Source organism: Geotrypetes seraphini, chromosome 2, assembly GCF_902459505.1.
Source record: "Geotrypetes seraphini chromosome 2, aGeoSer1.1, whole genome shotgun sequence".
Classification (NCBI taxonomy): Eukaryota; Metazoa; Chordata; class Amphibia; order Gymnophiona; family Dermophiidae; genus Geotrypetes; species Geotrypetes seraphini.
Window position 1 is genome coordinate 173,713,189 of NC_047085.1, and position 15,558 is coordinate 173,728,746.

General features: G+C 41.8%; 1 protein-coding gene across 1 annotated transcript in view; it reads left to right on the top strand.

The window, feature by feature from the left end:
• TSHZ1 (teashirt zinc finger homeobox 1) overlaps positions 1 to 12,514 on the top strand; it is a 262,973-nt gene extending 250,459 nt beyond the window's left edge. Inside the window, exon 2 of the mRNA XM_033934330.1 lies at positions 7,971 to 12,514. Within this exon, the coding sequence (XP_033790221.1) occupies positions 7,971 to 11,158 (3,188 nt within the window). The 3' untranslated portion in view covers positions 11,159 to 12,514. The remainder of the gene's footprint in view (positions 1 to 7,970) is intronic.
• The last annotated feature ends 3,044 nt before the right edge of the window (positions 12,515 to 15,558 follow it).

A 15,558-nucleotide genomic window follows, 5' to 3' on the forward strand; every position in this document is an offset into this window, starting at 1 on the left:
CCCGTCCCCACTCCCCCCCCCCCCAGTCAATACATTTTTTTGAACAGTTTTGGCAGTATTTATAGCTGTGGGTTTTTGTTTTTTTTTATATAAATCTCTACCAACTATGCACGTATTCTTCTTTACAAAACTGTTCACGCTCTGTCAGGTTCCTTAAGGAGTATTGATGGACAGCAGTCTTCAAGTCATGCCACAGATTTCTAATTGGACTGAGGTCAGGATTCTAGGCCACTCCAGGGCATTTATCATTTTGTTTCTTCACTACACTGCAGCTTTGGCTGTGTACTTCAGGTTATTGTCATGCTATAGGGTGAACTTTGGTCCCAGTTTCATCTACAACTAGAGTGGTAAGGTTTCCTCAAGGACTTTTCTGCATTTACCTCAGATCTTTGTCCTTTCACTCATAAGTACCCCAACCCTTGGTAGACATCCCCATAATATGAAGCTGGAACCGTCGTGCTTCAAAATAGAAATGATGCTCCTAGGGTGATGTGAATTGTTGGGTTTCCATTAGATGTGATGCTTTGCAGTCATGCCAGATGATTCTATTTAATTTACTAAGACCACAGAATGTTTTGCATATAATTACAGCATCATTTGGTTGTTCCTTGTGAGTAATGGTTTCCTTCTTGCCAGCCTACCATATAGGCCAGATTGTGGAGTGCATTAGCTATGGTTGTCATAAGCATACTTTGACTAGTATTGGTAAATAGAATCTTGTACTCTTTCAAAATTGTCTTTGACTTGTTGTTTGCCTTCCTGTTCAGCTTTCTTCATCAGCTAGTTTGGAGGCACGGTTTTATACAGACAGAGACTTTTTGGTTCCGTATACCTTACACTTTTCAAAAAATTTCCTGACACTGTTTCAAGGGCTTTGCAATTTTTTAGACCCATTCCTTATTTATGCTGTTTTCAAACTTTATCCCAGAGTTCTCTTGCCGTTTTTAGGTAGGTCTTTGCTTTTAAAATGCACTACCCAGATGACAACTAACTATCTCAGTTTCTGTATAGTATCCCTTACGTCTAAGTCCCTCCTCTTATCTCTCCATGTCCTCTTCCCCTCCTTCCTTCCCCTTCCTCTTTGATCTGTCACCTTGAGCCTGTATAAGTATGTGCGACTCACAAATGGAAGATTAAATTAGATTAGGAAACCAATAGGATATGCAGAAGTTATCCTGTCATCATGTGAATCGGAAGACAAGAAAGGGAGGCCTGTTTAATGCGCATCAAGAGTGTATGTAGCAGCAGGAACCATAAATAGATTATATCCTCAAAGAATATTTTTAGCTGGCCATTCTTGTTTTTAAAATAGTATTTTATTTCTGAATATTTATGTGTCTTAGTTATTCATATGTCAAACATAGATTCATGGTTTCAAGAACCCATATTTATTAATAAATTGTTTGCATTTACACATCAACCCCTAAATTTGGTATATGGCACCTTAAATTGCATGTGCAAATTGGTGCGCACAACTAAATTGATTGGCCTAATTGGTGCTGGTAAATGGCAATTTTTACCTCATAATTGATGCTAATTGGCACTAATTGAAAGTTACATGGACAACTTGGAAAGTGTGAGTCTATAAAAAGTATGCGCCAGTTGCAGTGCGCAGATATGAAAAGTTATTTGTAGTTCAGTGAGAATATCACAGCTGTTCTATCACATACCCATAAGAGGGGCTGCTGAAAAGTTCTCGGCCCATCCAACGAAGTTGTGACCATCTCCATCAAGGGCTATACGCTGAGCCCAGTGATTTTCTACCTTTTTTTGTTCCATATTTTTTTTGTTAAGTATGAATAAAAGTCCTCAGTTCATGGTGCCAGTTTCAGAAAAACGACGCCCTCACAGGAGCATTTCTTATAGACCTTGTATGGGATGTGGGCACTGAGGCCATCACTGGACCTCTCGTGATATAGTAGTGTCTCAAACTTATAATAAATGCAAGTAAATTCAATTCTACACTCTGTGCAAATTCATAAACCAACACTACTAAGTGTTGATTTCTCAGTCTAATATTTCAATATATCTCTAGGCACACTTTTTAAAACAAATTTGTGCCTGGAAGTATATATTTTAAATCTTTATTGATTTTTAATCTAAAACGGTGTTATACAAATGAAATAACAGTAGGTATTACATACATTACACTAATATCTGTACAGGTAACATATATATCATTCAAGATTTTCAGTTTCCCTACATATAATAGTAACATAATATAATATATAGTATAATTGAAGAATAAAGTTACCCAAATGTCATCATCAATATTTATTCCACCCTCCAACCCCCCCCCCTCCCCCGGATGTGTTAAGGTAACTGAACAAAAGGAAAGATAAGATAAATACATTATTATAATTTCACAAATTTAGTCAATGGGCTCCAAACTTTATTAAATACACCACTAAGTCCCCTACACTCTGCATTAATTCTTTCATAACTGTACGTAGTGCTCAGCACCGAGCAGCAACGCCAAGTCACGTTCCTGGCCGTGCCACTCAGCGGACGAAGAAACTAGATCTGCGGTAGCCAGTTAGCAGCAGGGCAGAAGTTCGGATAGCTTGTTCCTGCCTGCTGCACCTCCACCAGGGATTGGCAGAGGTATGAGGATAGGGCAGGGAGGAGGGGGGCAGAGCTTGGCAGCGGCGGCCTGAAAAATTTTGGGAGGTGACGGCTCGAATATAAACCGGGACCACCATTTTTGGGCCAATTTTATGGTATGTGTTAACGGTATGTGTTTAACACTTATTGATGAGTATGTGATGGAACAGCTGTGGTGTTCTTACTGAACTACAAATAAAGGATTTTTGTTTTCATCATAAAATACTGTACTAACATACCCCCTCTTTTACGAACGCATAGCGCGGGTTTTAGCACTGGCAGTGGCAGTAATTGCTCATAAGAATTCTATGAGCGTCAGAGCAGTTATTGCGCTGCCGGTGCTAAAACTCATACGTAAAAAGGGGGGAAAATAGCAGAAACTGCACCTGACTTGCAGGCATGGAATCTCTCCTCTGCTCTTGAGCAGGTGTAAGGATCCATGCCTCGATTCAACACGTATCATCTACATGATACGAGTTTTGCAAACTCCACCACCACTCCACCAAAATTTCGCCCCTGTACGTACCTATGAGCAAATATGCGCCATTATGTCATTGCACGCACTTTTATCCAGTCGACATTTTATTTATAAGATGCCATTTGCAAGTGCCACATACCGCACAAAAATGATTTTATATAATTATTTCCATGGATGGTCAATTTATAACAGGTCACTTAAGCTGGGAGGGTAACTAGATGCATAATTTATAGAGACACATAAAAGTTTTCCCTGAAAAGCTCTGGAGCAGGTATACATGTTTCCACGTAAAGAAGGAAATTCTATAAATGGTGCTCAAACGTTGACGCTGAAAACAATTGGGACTGAACGGTATTCCTTCACGGGGATTCTGGGATCAGTGCTCTGTATAGAATAGTGTATAGTGCCAAGACCGTTCTCAATTTTGGGCACGAGGAGTTATACCATCTGAAACAAGGTACAAATCCCAAAGTGCAAGTTAGGTGTGGATCCCTCAAATTCTATAACACCGTGCACATTTAAATGAATGTCCCTGTCCCGCCCATGCCCCCTTTGCAGATCCATGCGGAAGCATGTGCTGTTCTATAAATGGGCACATACTGGAAGTGTGCTTTTGTGTGGATCTGCCTTTTTTGCCCTGTTTCAGGGCCTTGCGCCAGTTAGAATGCTGTTCTGTGCCCAAAATATGGTGCAGAAATGGCAACATTCAGTGCCATATGTAGAATTGTCCCCAGAATGTGCACAAATGTGCAGGTAAAGTAGTAAGCTTAATTTTAAGAGAGAATGTGTCATGATGCTGTCGTTTCATGTTTCTATTTGAATGCTATGTAGATGTAAACTGCCTAGATGGTATATAAATTTAAAAATCAATAAATAAGTAAATTATGACTGCCTGTGCTGCATCCAAAATCTACCCTTAAACACACCTACATTCAGTGTTGTGCAGTCAGGGGATTCAGGGGATTCAGTGAATCCTCAGCTCTACAGCACTGCTTTATTTGTTGTTGTTTACTTTTTGCTTGATGCAGTTTGATTTGTTGAGTAGGCAGCCTGCAAAAAGTAAACAACAACAAAACAACAAAAAGCAAAAAGTAAACAACAACAACAACGATTTGCCCAACCCCCCTGAAGGCCCTGACAGTACTGATCTGAATTTGATTGGTTGAGCAGCTTCTACCTGCTGCCTGCTCAACCAATCTAATTCAAAGCAATGCCCTCAGAGCCTTCAGGGGGTTGGGTGAATCCCCTGAAGGCCCTGAACACATGCCACTGCCATTCAGGCACTGTTCACATGATCTTACCACAGCATGTGCTTTCTTCAAATTAATCCCTTGTTTTCAAAACTCTGTTATTTTTTCTTCTCTAACTATATAATCCTTTGCTTACAACCTATGTTATCTGTTAAAATGTTTTATCACACATTCCCCCTCTTTTACTAAGGTGCGCTATTCTTTTTAGCATGCGCTAATCACGCACTTAACGCTAACATGTGCATGTTATCCTACAGACGCGTTAGCGGTTAGCGCATGTGTTGATTTAGTGCGTGCTAAACGTGGGCTAAAACACTTAGCACACCTTAGTAAAAGAGGGCCATTGTATTGACATTGTAACGTGACATGCTATGCCACACTTTGTATTGTAATCTGAATATTTTTTAATTGCTGGAATTGTCTATTGCTTGTGTTTGACTTATTCTTACTGTACACTGCCATGAGTGAACTGCTTCAAAAAGGCGGTAAATACATCCTAATAAATAAAGTACATCTATAATAATAAAATGCTAAGCGCGCATGCGCACTAAAAAAAACGTGTTCCCTGAGATGTCCCGAAAATACGAGTGCGCATGCGCGCCTACAACGTCACCACAGCCTGCTCTCCGTCTCCACCTCGCGCCGCTGCAGGCCCCACACTCGCAACTCACACATCCGCTGCAGCCTAGCAACTCCGACCACAACCTTCCACCCTCAACCGCCTATGCCGGCTCAGGCTGGCGCATTGAGGAGTCGAAATGCAGACCCGGAAGAGCGAAGGAAGCCTCACAATGAGCAACTGTATTTACACTGTGCAACGAGCCTCTGCCACGGTCCCGGGTTCCTCTCAGCCTACCCTTCTCGCGGTCTGGCCGGCTACCTTAGTCCTTTGCCGCCGCCGCCACCCTCTTCCCTTCCCTACCCGCGGTCGACAAAACTCTTGCCTCCAGCAGCCGCCGCAGCACTGTAAACACGCTGCTTCGCGGCCTCTACTGCCTTCATTTGCTCTTCCGTTTCTCTGATGACGTCATCAGGGACATGGAAGAGCAAATCGGGGCAGTAGAGGCCGCGAAGCAACGTGTTTACAGTGCTGCAGCGGCTGCTGGAGGCAAGAGGTTTGTCGACCGCGGGAAAGGAAGGGGGTGGCGGCGGTGGCAAGGGACTAGGGGAGCTGGCCAGACCGCGAGAAGAGAAAATCACGTGGGCCACGAAGAGACAAGGAGGAACTGGGAAGAAGGAAGAGGGAAAGGGGCCTGCTTTGGGGTAAGGGTGTGCTTGGAGGCACACAGCTTTGCTTGGGGGGGAGACAGAAGGGGGCCACGGAGAGACAGGGAGGAACTGGAGCTGGAGAGGGAAAGGGGCCTGCTTTGGGGAAGGGCTGTGCTTGGAGGCAGACAGGTTTGCTTGAGGGGGAGACAGAAGGGGGGGGCCACGGAGACACAGTCAGGGAGGAGCTGGAGGGCCAGAGGGACAGGGGTCTGCTTTGGGGGAGGGGTGTGCTGTGAGGTAGATAGCTTTGGCTTGGGGGGGAGAAAAAATGGGTGGCCACGGAGAGACAGTCAGGGAGGAATTGGAGGGGTAGAGGGAAAGGGGTCTGCTTTGGGGGGAGGGGTGTGCTGGGAGGCAGACAGCTTTGCTTGGGAGGGGAGACAGAAGGGGGACCACGGAGACACTGTCAGGGAGGAATTGGCAGGGTAGAGGGAAAGGGAGCTGCTTCGGGGGGGAGGGGTGTGCTGGGAGGCAGATCATTTTGCTTAGGGGGGGAAGACAGAAGGGGGGCTACGGAGAGACAGGGAGGAACTGGAGGGGGAGAGGGAAAGGGGGCTGCTTTCTAGCACCCGTTAATGTAACGGGCTTAAAGACTAGTGGGAAATAATTTCCCCTCATATTTTATTTATTTATTTATTTATTAGGATTTATTTACTACCTTTTGAAAGCGTTCACTCAAGGCAGTGTAAAGTAAGAAAAATTCAAACATAAGTAATAGAAGTGTGCAGAAAGAGGAACAGCGATGGTATTCTGGGCGAGAAATGCTCGACTGCTTTTTGGCAGCATTTCATTTATATATGCGTCCTTGTATTTTGATACTGAACTTTCTCTACTCTCTCTACTTTGCATCCTTGATAACATTTTTTTTTTTTTAATAATCTTTATTAAATTTTCCAACTACAGTTGTGCATACATATAATTCATGTACATATAATATTACAAGAAAAGCACAATAAACTTACAGATTGTAATAAACAATTATTTTCCCTCACCCTCCCACCTAGTAATCAAGAAAGTAAATACCCACAAGAAACTATCTAAAAATTCCCCAAATCAATTCAAATGCAAACCCCTCCCCCCTCCCTCCCACCCTGGATGTGTATGTTTAAAAGTTAGTTATCATTCCTTACAAAATTTAGGGCTCCTTTTACGAAGGTGCGCTAGGGCCTTAATGCGCGGAATAGCGCGCGCTAAATTGCTGCCTCCTTTTGAGCAGGCAGTAGATTTTTGGCTAGCGTGCGCTAAAACCGCTAGCGCGTCTTTGTAAAAGGAGCCCTTTAGTCAATGGCTCCCAAACATCCATAAATTTCCTGTACCTTCCCTGCTGTATAGCCATCAGACGTTCCATTTTAAAAGTATAACAAAGGGATTCCCACCAGAAAGTTATTCAACACTTTTCTTGACACTTTTCATTTCATTTCATATCATTGAAACGAAAAGAATTAAGAAAAGGGTGGAATAATTTGTAAGTTTCATGGCTCCATATCATTCTCTTCTCGGTTGGGCTGAGAACTTTTCAGCGGCCCCTCATATATATACTGTCATATGGGTAAAAAAGCGCCTTTGTAAACTAAACTAAACTAAACCTTAGGTTTGTATACCGCATCTTCTCCACGGTCGTAGAGCTCGGCACGGTTTACAGGACTAAGATAAAATGGAACTCCAAAGGATGGTTGTGGGTTGAGAGTAACGGAGAGAAAGGGGGGTTTTGGGTAACAGAGAGGGGGGAGGTGTTACATTTTTGAGAAAAGCCAAGTTTTCAGATGTTTTCGGAAAAGTTGTAAGGAGCTCGAATTTCAGAAAGGTGTTGTAAGGTTGTTCCAGAGCTCAGTGATTCTAAAGGGGAGGGATGTCCCTAGTTTACCCAAATATAAAAAATCCATAAAACAAAGAGCAACCCCCCCAAAAATCTCTGACAATATGGTATCAAGGATACAAAGTATAAAGAGTAGAGAAAGTTCAGTATCAAAATACAAGGACACGTATATAAATGAAATGCTGCCAAAAAGCAGTCGAGCATTTCTCGCCCAGAATACCATCGCTGTTCCTCTTTCTGCAAAACAAATATGCAAAGCTACTTGTGCCATTTGTGAAATAAGTTTATAAATTGCCTTTCCGTACTTTAACTTGATAACACTGGGACCTGCTAAATATCACAAACTGATTCCTAAAAATGGAAAGTCCCGTACTGAAGCCAAAATGTTCTTTGGGGATACAGAACAATAAGTAAGCAAGTGGTGGGAATTTACGTTTGGTGAAGCATCCCCATAGTTTACTGTGATATTTATCTCTGTGGAAGAGATGGTGATTCTTAAAATATGTAGTGTTTTATATTTTCCATAATGTAGCCTTATGTTTCTGTGTTGCAGCTTATGTTCCTGAGGAGGAGCTGAAGGCTGCAGAAATAGATGAAGATCATGTGGAAGATGACGAACTGCCTCTGGACATCCAGGAAAGTGAGTATTTGGGAAACGAAGAAGCAGAAATCAAAGAGACTCCGAGCTTCCAGAACTCCCCCGTCAGCACTGCAACTAATCAAGATGCAGGCTACGGTTCACCACTTAGCGAGAACAGTGATCAGCTGGCCGACTTTAAAAGCACATCCTCGAAGGATTGCCAAGAAAGAGAGGATCAGCAGGATGCAGACAATGCTTCTTACCCCCAGGACTCGCTGGCACAAATAAAAGCTGTTTATGCAAACTTACTTTCAGAGTCTTGCTGGTCCAGCTTAGCTTTAGACTTGAAGAAATCCAATCCTGTCACCAGCAACAGTGAAAACAGTGAACAGGAGAGTCCCAATGCCAACGCAAAGGCCAACACTTACATAGCCACCAGTAACAGCAGCTGTGCCAGCACCAACACCAGTACCAATAATAGCACCAGTACCAGTGCCGGTAATAATAACAGTGGTGGCTCAGGTTATGACTGGCACCAGGCTGCTCTGGCTAAAACGTTGCAGCAGACCTCTTACGGACTTCTACCAGAACCCAGTCTATTTAGCACAGTGCAACTTTACCGGCAAAACAACAAACTCTATGGGTCTGTGTTCACGGGTGCTAGTAAATTTCGATGCAAAGACTGTAGTGCAGCTTATGATACGCTCGTGGAGCTCACTGTTCACATGAACGAAACTGGACATTATCGTGATGATAACAGAGATAAAGAGTATGAAAGAACGAGACAATGGTCAAAACCCAGAAAGCGATCGCTGATGGAAATGGAAGGCAAAGAGGATGCACAAAAAGTGTTAAAGTGCATGTACTGTGGGCATTCATTTGAATCTTTGCAGGACCTGAGTGTCCATATGATAAAAACAAAGCATTACCAGAAAGTGCCTCTGAAGGAACCAGTCCCGGCCATCACTAAACTTGTTCCTTCAACCAAAAAGCGAGCACTTCAGGACTTAGCTTCACCTTGCTCACCCGAGTCAACCGGAGGAGCTCCCGTAATCTCAGCGGGTGATGCTTCGAAAGATCCAAAAGCTGCCAACCCGTATGTGACTCCAAATAACCGTTATGGCTATCAAAATGGGGCTAGCTACACTTGGCAATTTGAGGCTCGGAAGGCCCAGATATTAAAATGTATGGAATGTGGCAGTTCACAAGATACATTACAACAACTTACAGCCCATATGATGGTCACTGGTCATTTTTTGAAAGTAACCAACTCGGCCTCCAAAAAGGGAAAACAGTTGGTGTTAGATGCAGTAGTGGAAGAAAAGATTCAGTCTATACCTCTGCCACCAACTACACATGCCAGGTTGCCAGCATCCAATATTAAAAAACAGCCAGACTCTCCAAATGGATCTACAAATGCTGAGGAAAGGAAGGACCCTGAAAAAGAAAAAGTAACAATTGTTGAAACAGAAAAAAAAATTAAAGAGGAGAATGAGGACTCAGCAGAAAAATTTGAGCCAACAGCCTTGTATCAGTACCTCAGAGAGGAGGATTTGGATGACAGCCCTAAAGGTGGACTAGACATATTAAAATCCCTGGAGAACACGGTCACAACAGCAATCAGCAAGGCTCAGAATGGAGCACCTTCTTGGGGAGGTTATCCGAGTATTCATGCAGCTTACCAGCTGCCGGGAACAGTGAAAACCCTACAATCCTCTGTGCAGAGCGTTCAGATGCAGCCGTCCTATGCCAGCAGTGTGAAATCACTGTCATCGGAGCACAATGCACTCATTCATTCTCCTGGAAATCTCACACCTCCGCCTCATAAAAGCAATGTCTCTGCAATGGAGGAACTGGTAGAGAAAGTCACAGGTAAGATCAACGCAAAAAGAGAAGAAAAACCTACTAAGGAGAAGACTGCTCCAGCAAAACCTGTGTCTCCAGTTCCTAAAGAAAACAAAGACTTACCTAAACCTGAGGAGGTGAATATTAAACAGCCCAAAAAGAATAATGACAATGAAAGCCTGAAGACGAAGAAGGATAGCACCATGGAAGCTCATGCATCCAATGGGACAGATGCCCTCAAGACAAAAGTCACTAATGGCTGTAGCAATTTGGGTATCATCACGGAGCATTCATCTGAGCCATCTTTCATTAATCCATTGAGTGCTTTACAGTCTATTATGAATTCCCACTTGGGCAAAGTTTCTAAGCCAGTGAATCCCGCTTTGGATCCTTTAGCCATGTTATACAAAATTAGCAATAGCATGCTGGACAAACCCATCTACCCCACGACAGCAGTCAAACAGGTCGAGGCTATTGATCGTTATTGTTATGAGAACAGTGATCAACCCATTGACTTGACTAAGTCTAAAAACAAGCCCCTGGTTTCCGCTATGACAGAGTCTGTCTCATCTCCTCTTAGAGAAAGTGCACTGATGGATATTTCTGATATGGTTAAGAACCTTACAGGACGGCTGACTCCCAAGTCTTCCACTCCATCCACTGTGTCAGAGAAGTCTGATGCTGATGGAAGCAGCTTTGAAGAAGCCTTGGATGAGCTGTCACCAATACATAAGAGGAAAGGTAGGCAATCCAACTGGAACCCTCAACATCTTCTTATCCTTCAGGCCCAGTTTGCTTCTAGCCTGCGGGAAACACCGGAAGGCAAATACGTTATGTCAGATTTAGGTCCACAGGAGCGGGTACACATCTCTAAGTTTACTGGTCTTTCCATGACCACAATTAGCCACTGGCTGGCCAATGTGAAGTATCAGCTAAGGAGGACAGGTGGGACTAAGTTTTTAAAGAATCTAGACACGGGGCATCCTGTGTTCTTCTGTAACGATTGTGCCTCCCAATTTAGGACTGCTTCAACATATGTAAGTCATTTAGAGACACATTTAGGGTTTAGCTTGAAGGATCTTTCTAAGCTCTCACTAAATCAGATTCAAGAGCAGCAGAATGTTTCAAAAGTTCACACAAATAAGACAATGGGCTCACTTGGACTTCCTGAGGAGGATTCAGGCTCCACATTCCAGTGTAAGCTCTGCAACCGAACTTTTGCAAGCAAGCACGCAGTCAAACTGCACCTTAGTAAAACACATGGCAAGTCCCCAGAGGACCATCTGATCTATGTAACTGAGTTAGAAAAACAATAGTGTCCAGGTATGCAGGCATGTATGCAAATGACCACAGGAACATTGCACTAAACCTCTTCATAGTACTGCACTAGGCCTGACCTGAGCCTCTGAAATCAGTCTTACTTTTGTTGCTGAACTGCCTATCTGGACCTTGGTTTTATTTCTTACACATATTTTGTAGTTATATTTATATGCTCTTTTGTCTGATCTGTGCATGTTTTTTTTTTGTTGTTGTTGTGAGTCAAAGTCTGACCTTTTATTTTCAACATCTGTTCTTGATGTTAAGCTATCTTTTGTAGAATATAGTGGGAGACACTGTTGAGAGACATTAATTTAGCCCTAAAGAAAGACACAAAGAACAATGACAAAAAAAGAGCATCCTAAAATTACAAAGTTGCCATGACAATAAAGGTCATAGAATCAAGCGGTGTCAGTTAACCCTTGGAAGACTGCAATAGCATTTTCATGCCTTTCTCTTATAAAAGGTGAAAGGCATTTCATTCAAATCAAGTCTGTGTCAGACGCAAAACTTATTTTAAGACAAAATATAATAAAATGTTTTTTTTAAATGCAGAACTGGTTTGTGAAGAACTTGCATGCAGCTCTTGGAAAAAAAGGAAAGCTCTTTAGTACTCATGCAATTAGAAAGCCACAAACAAAGTTATTTAATTTTTATTTTTTTTTTTAAATAAAAAAGAGTAGCAAAGTAAGTTGCCACTAATTCCCAAGTTCCTTGGGATTTTGAAAAAGCCACTTTTGGCAAAAAAAAGTATGCAAGCTGTAAAAATGAAAATAAAAATCCTAACAAAGCTATTCCTTTTTTTTTGGCTTGTAATATAAATAATACAGTGTATAGTTATTTACAAATGTAAGCTTTGTTATAAGCTTAACTTTCTATAGTGTGCTACATTGGTAAATTAACAAAACGGGGACAAATGTTGGACAGTGTTCCTTGTATATGGCCAACAGCTTAAAAATTCTCTGTTACATATCTTACCATTTTAAAATGTTTGCCTTTCTTTGTACCTTCCGGCTGTATGGTTTCTCTTTGGACTTTTTATATTGTCATTTTATATTCAATTTTGGTGTATATAATGTAAAACCACAATTTTTTTTAAATAAAATTTAGTTCCTGCAGCCTGACTTAAATAGAGAAGTGTTACCTGCACCTGCGTCTTTCCAGATGCATGTATAGAGGAACTGACAAAAAAAAAAAAAAAAATCAGTGAAAATAAAATAAAGCAAGCAATGCACTATGAATTATACATTTTGATGTTCTATCGTTAGTATTGTACAGTACATTTTGGTTCACACAATTAAATCCACTGTTTTCTCAAGTGTAAAATAAACCCACAAGCAAGTTCTTGATTTACATACATTGTCATGTCGTCATTATTTTTCCTTCGAAGTGTTATTCCAGCAATAAGGAGGGATCACTTATGCAATCAACCAAGAAAATTCTATTCAAAATCATCTATTCATGATCAGTATCCTGACATGCTTCATTCAAATCATATGCATTAACATGTTACGAACAAGTCACAATAGTTTTAAACAGCGACAAGCACAGAATCAATGAGGCTTTATAAATTAGTGATGGGCATTCTGTTTCTAGCACATAAGATAGGCAAGAAAGCTATGTCTTAGTGAAATTTAGGGGTCCTTTTATTAAGGCACTAGCCGTTCAGCGCGTGCTAAATATTAGCGCCTTAGTAAAAGGATACCTTACTTCATTATGTGCATTACCTTGCAATTCTAGGATGGTGTATTCTCTGGCTTTGCACTGCCTCACCCTGTTTTTCTTGTAGCTATAAAACACCTTTCAGAAGTGAATGCCACAGAATAGTTCATATTTTAAATGTATTTTCACAGTGAACCAGAATCACAATTCCTTGGGGGTTTTTTTTTAAGCATATGGAAGCCCATTCACCCAGCTTGAGACTGGGGCAAGTAACTATTTGAGTAGATCCACAAATAAACATGTTTACATCCAGACCTGAAGCCGAGATTCTGGGGAAGACCAATTAAGGATGAACAGGGTGAAAATGAACACCTAATGAGGTATTTGGGTATGTCCTGCTTCAAGCTGCAGAATATATTCACTGCTTTGTTTCCCTCTGCATTGCCCTCATTATATCTTATTAGACATATAAAGAAGCTGTGGTGTCTTGAGTCCCTTACAGGAAAAGGTGGTTCGAGCAAGAGATTGAGAACAGAAGATGTCGGTGCTCAGATGCTCCTTGTGAGCTTGGGCAAGTCACTTCACTCTCATCAGCTTCAGGTACAAATTTAGAGCCTCATTAATAAACCTGTATTGATTTACTAACATGTATTATTCTAATCTAATCTGGAATTTCTGGAGTCCAAAACAGATTCAAGGCGACTTACAATTTGAAAATTATTGGTATACAAATTGGAACATTTCAAACGGAATGGGGGGGATAAGGATTGATCAGTTTCTGTGAGTTATGTACTTAGGGGGGGAAGTTAACGTGGGCTACCGTTAAGACGTGTTAATTTACTATTAGCCTGAGTTATATAATGAGACCAGTGTTACAATAGGATGAGTATGTGGTAAAATAACACATCTTAACGGTAGCCCACGTTAATAGCTATATTTTTTAGCAGTAGCCTACATCTCAGTTAGCAAATAGGCTCTATTTAGAATAATACAGCTTGCATTAGGGGAGTATGTGCTGTGATGGTTAAAGCTACTGCCTGAGGTTATGAGTTCAAACCCATGCTGCTCTTTGTGACCCTGGGCAAGTCACCCAAACCCCCTTTTGCCCCAAGTACATTAGATAGATTGTGAGCCCACTGGCACAGACAGGGAAAAATACTTTAGTACTTGAATAAATTCATGCAAATCATTCTGAGCTCCCTGGAGAGAATGGTATAGAAAATTGAATGAATGAATAAATAAATAAATAAATAAATAGATAAGATATATTAACTCACATTAATATATGTTAACATTAACACAGTTTATGAAATGAGGTTATTAGATTGAGAGCCCTCTGGGGTCAGAGAAATACTTTCTGTACCTGAATAAACTTTATCTTGCCTCAAGCTACCAATGAATAGATGGGTTAAATACAACAAAATCATACTAGGCACTCTTAGGCCATCATTTTTTCATGATCTAAGGCAGTGTTCTTCAACCTTTTGACACCTATGGACTAGCGGAAATAAAATAATTATTTTGTGGAATGGCAGTTGAAGATCACTGGGCTAAATCGTGCCCATCTCCACCCAATCTCTGCCCCAGACCCCGCCCCATAATAGTACTAATTGTAACACCATTTTTTTCATTCATTTTTCATATATAAACACACACACAATATAATCGTATTAACAACATATAATGGTTAACCACAAAATTAAAATACACAAAGCACACTGTATGCTTTTCAACATTCATTCCTTCCCAGAAAACAGATAACCCCATGCAAATGCAAGACCAAAAACTAAAACAAACCCTAAGATGCAAGACTCTACATGCAGTACAACCCCCAGAGGAAAAGAAACAAATGCATTTCTTCCTGAACAGACAGCAGATGTAAATCAATCACTAAATAAAAAAATGAAAGCATTCCTCCTATCGTTGTCTCTTTCCATGCTGTGCCATGCATTCTGGCCTGCCCCCCCCCCCCCCCCCGTATTATCTTCAGGCCAGTCCATGGTGCAATCAATGCGGCATCTTTGGGCTGGCTCCCTCAGTGCTGCATTGTGGGCAGCGGCTTCTCGCGCACGTCCCACGCCTCATCTGGAAGCTTTCCCTCTGACGTTGCGACGTCAGAGAGAAGGCTTCCAGTTCAGGCGCAGGACGTGCATAGGAGCCTTTTCTCATGGCTTTGTGCACTGCAGCACTCAGGGAGCCGGCCCGAAGACGCCGCATTGATCGCACCATGGACCGGCTGCTGAAGAACACTATCTTCTGCCCGATGGACGTGCCGCCCCTGTGGACCAGCAAAAAATTTCTGTGGACCGGCACCAGTCCACGGCCAACGGTTGAAGAACACTGATCTAAGGGCAAAAAGCAAAAAACTTCCCCACATTTCTATCTTTACTCTACTTCATTTGCATTTTCCAAATCTCCTTCCCCACCCCATGAAACTCTTTTAATGTGAGCTACAATATAGGGAGGGAAGTTGGCACAGTTGGGGCTGTTGTCACCCCTGCACCATATATCCTTTCAGTAGGATAGAATGAGGATCTAATTGGTCAGATTTAGACCTGCTTTCACAGTGCCAAGATTTAGACAGCCAAATTAGGTGGCTAGTATTGAAAATTATCAATAATCATCTATTGTTCCCCCTTCCCTTAACCACCCAGAATTTGGTTTGCTAAATGTAGTCATTTAAGGGGGGTAGTTTACCCCAGGAGTGACTAGCTACTAGTAACTCAGTACCTCAGTT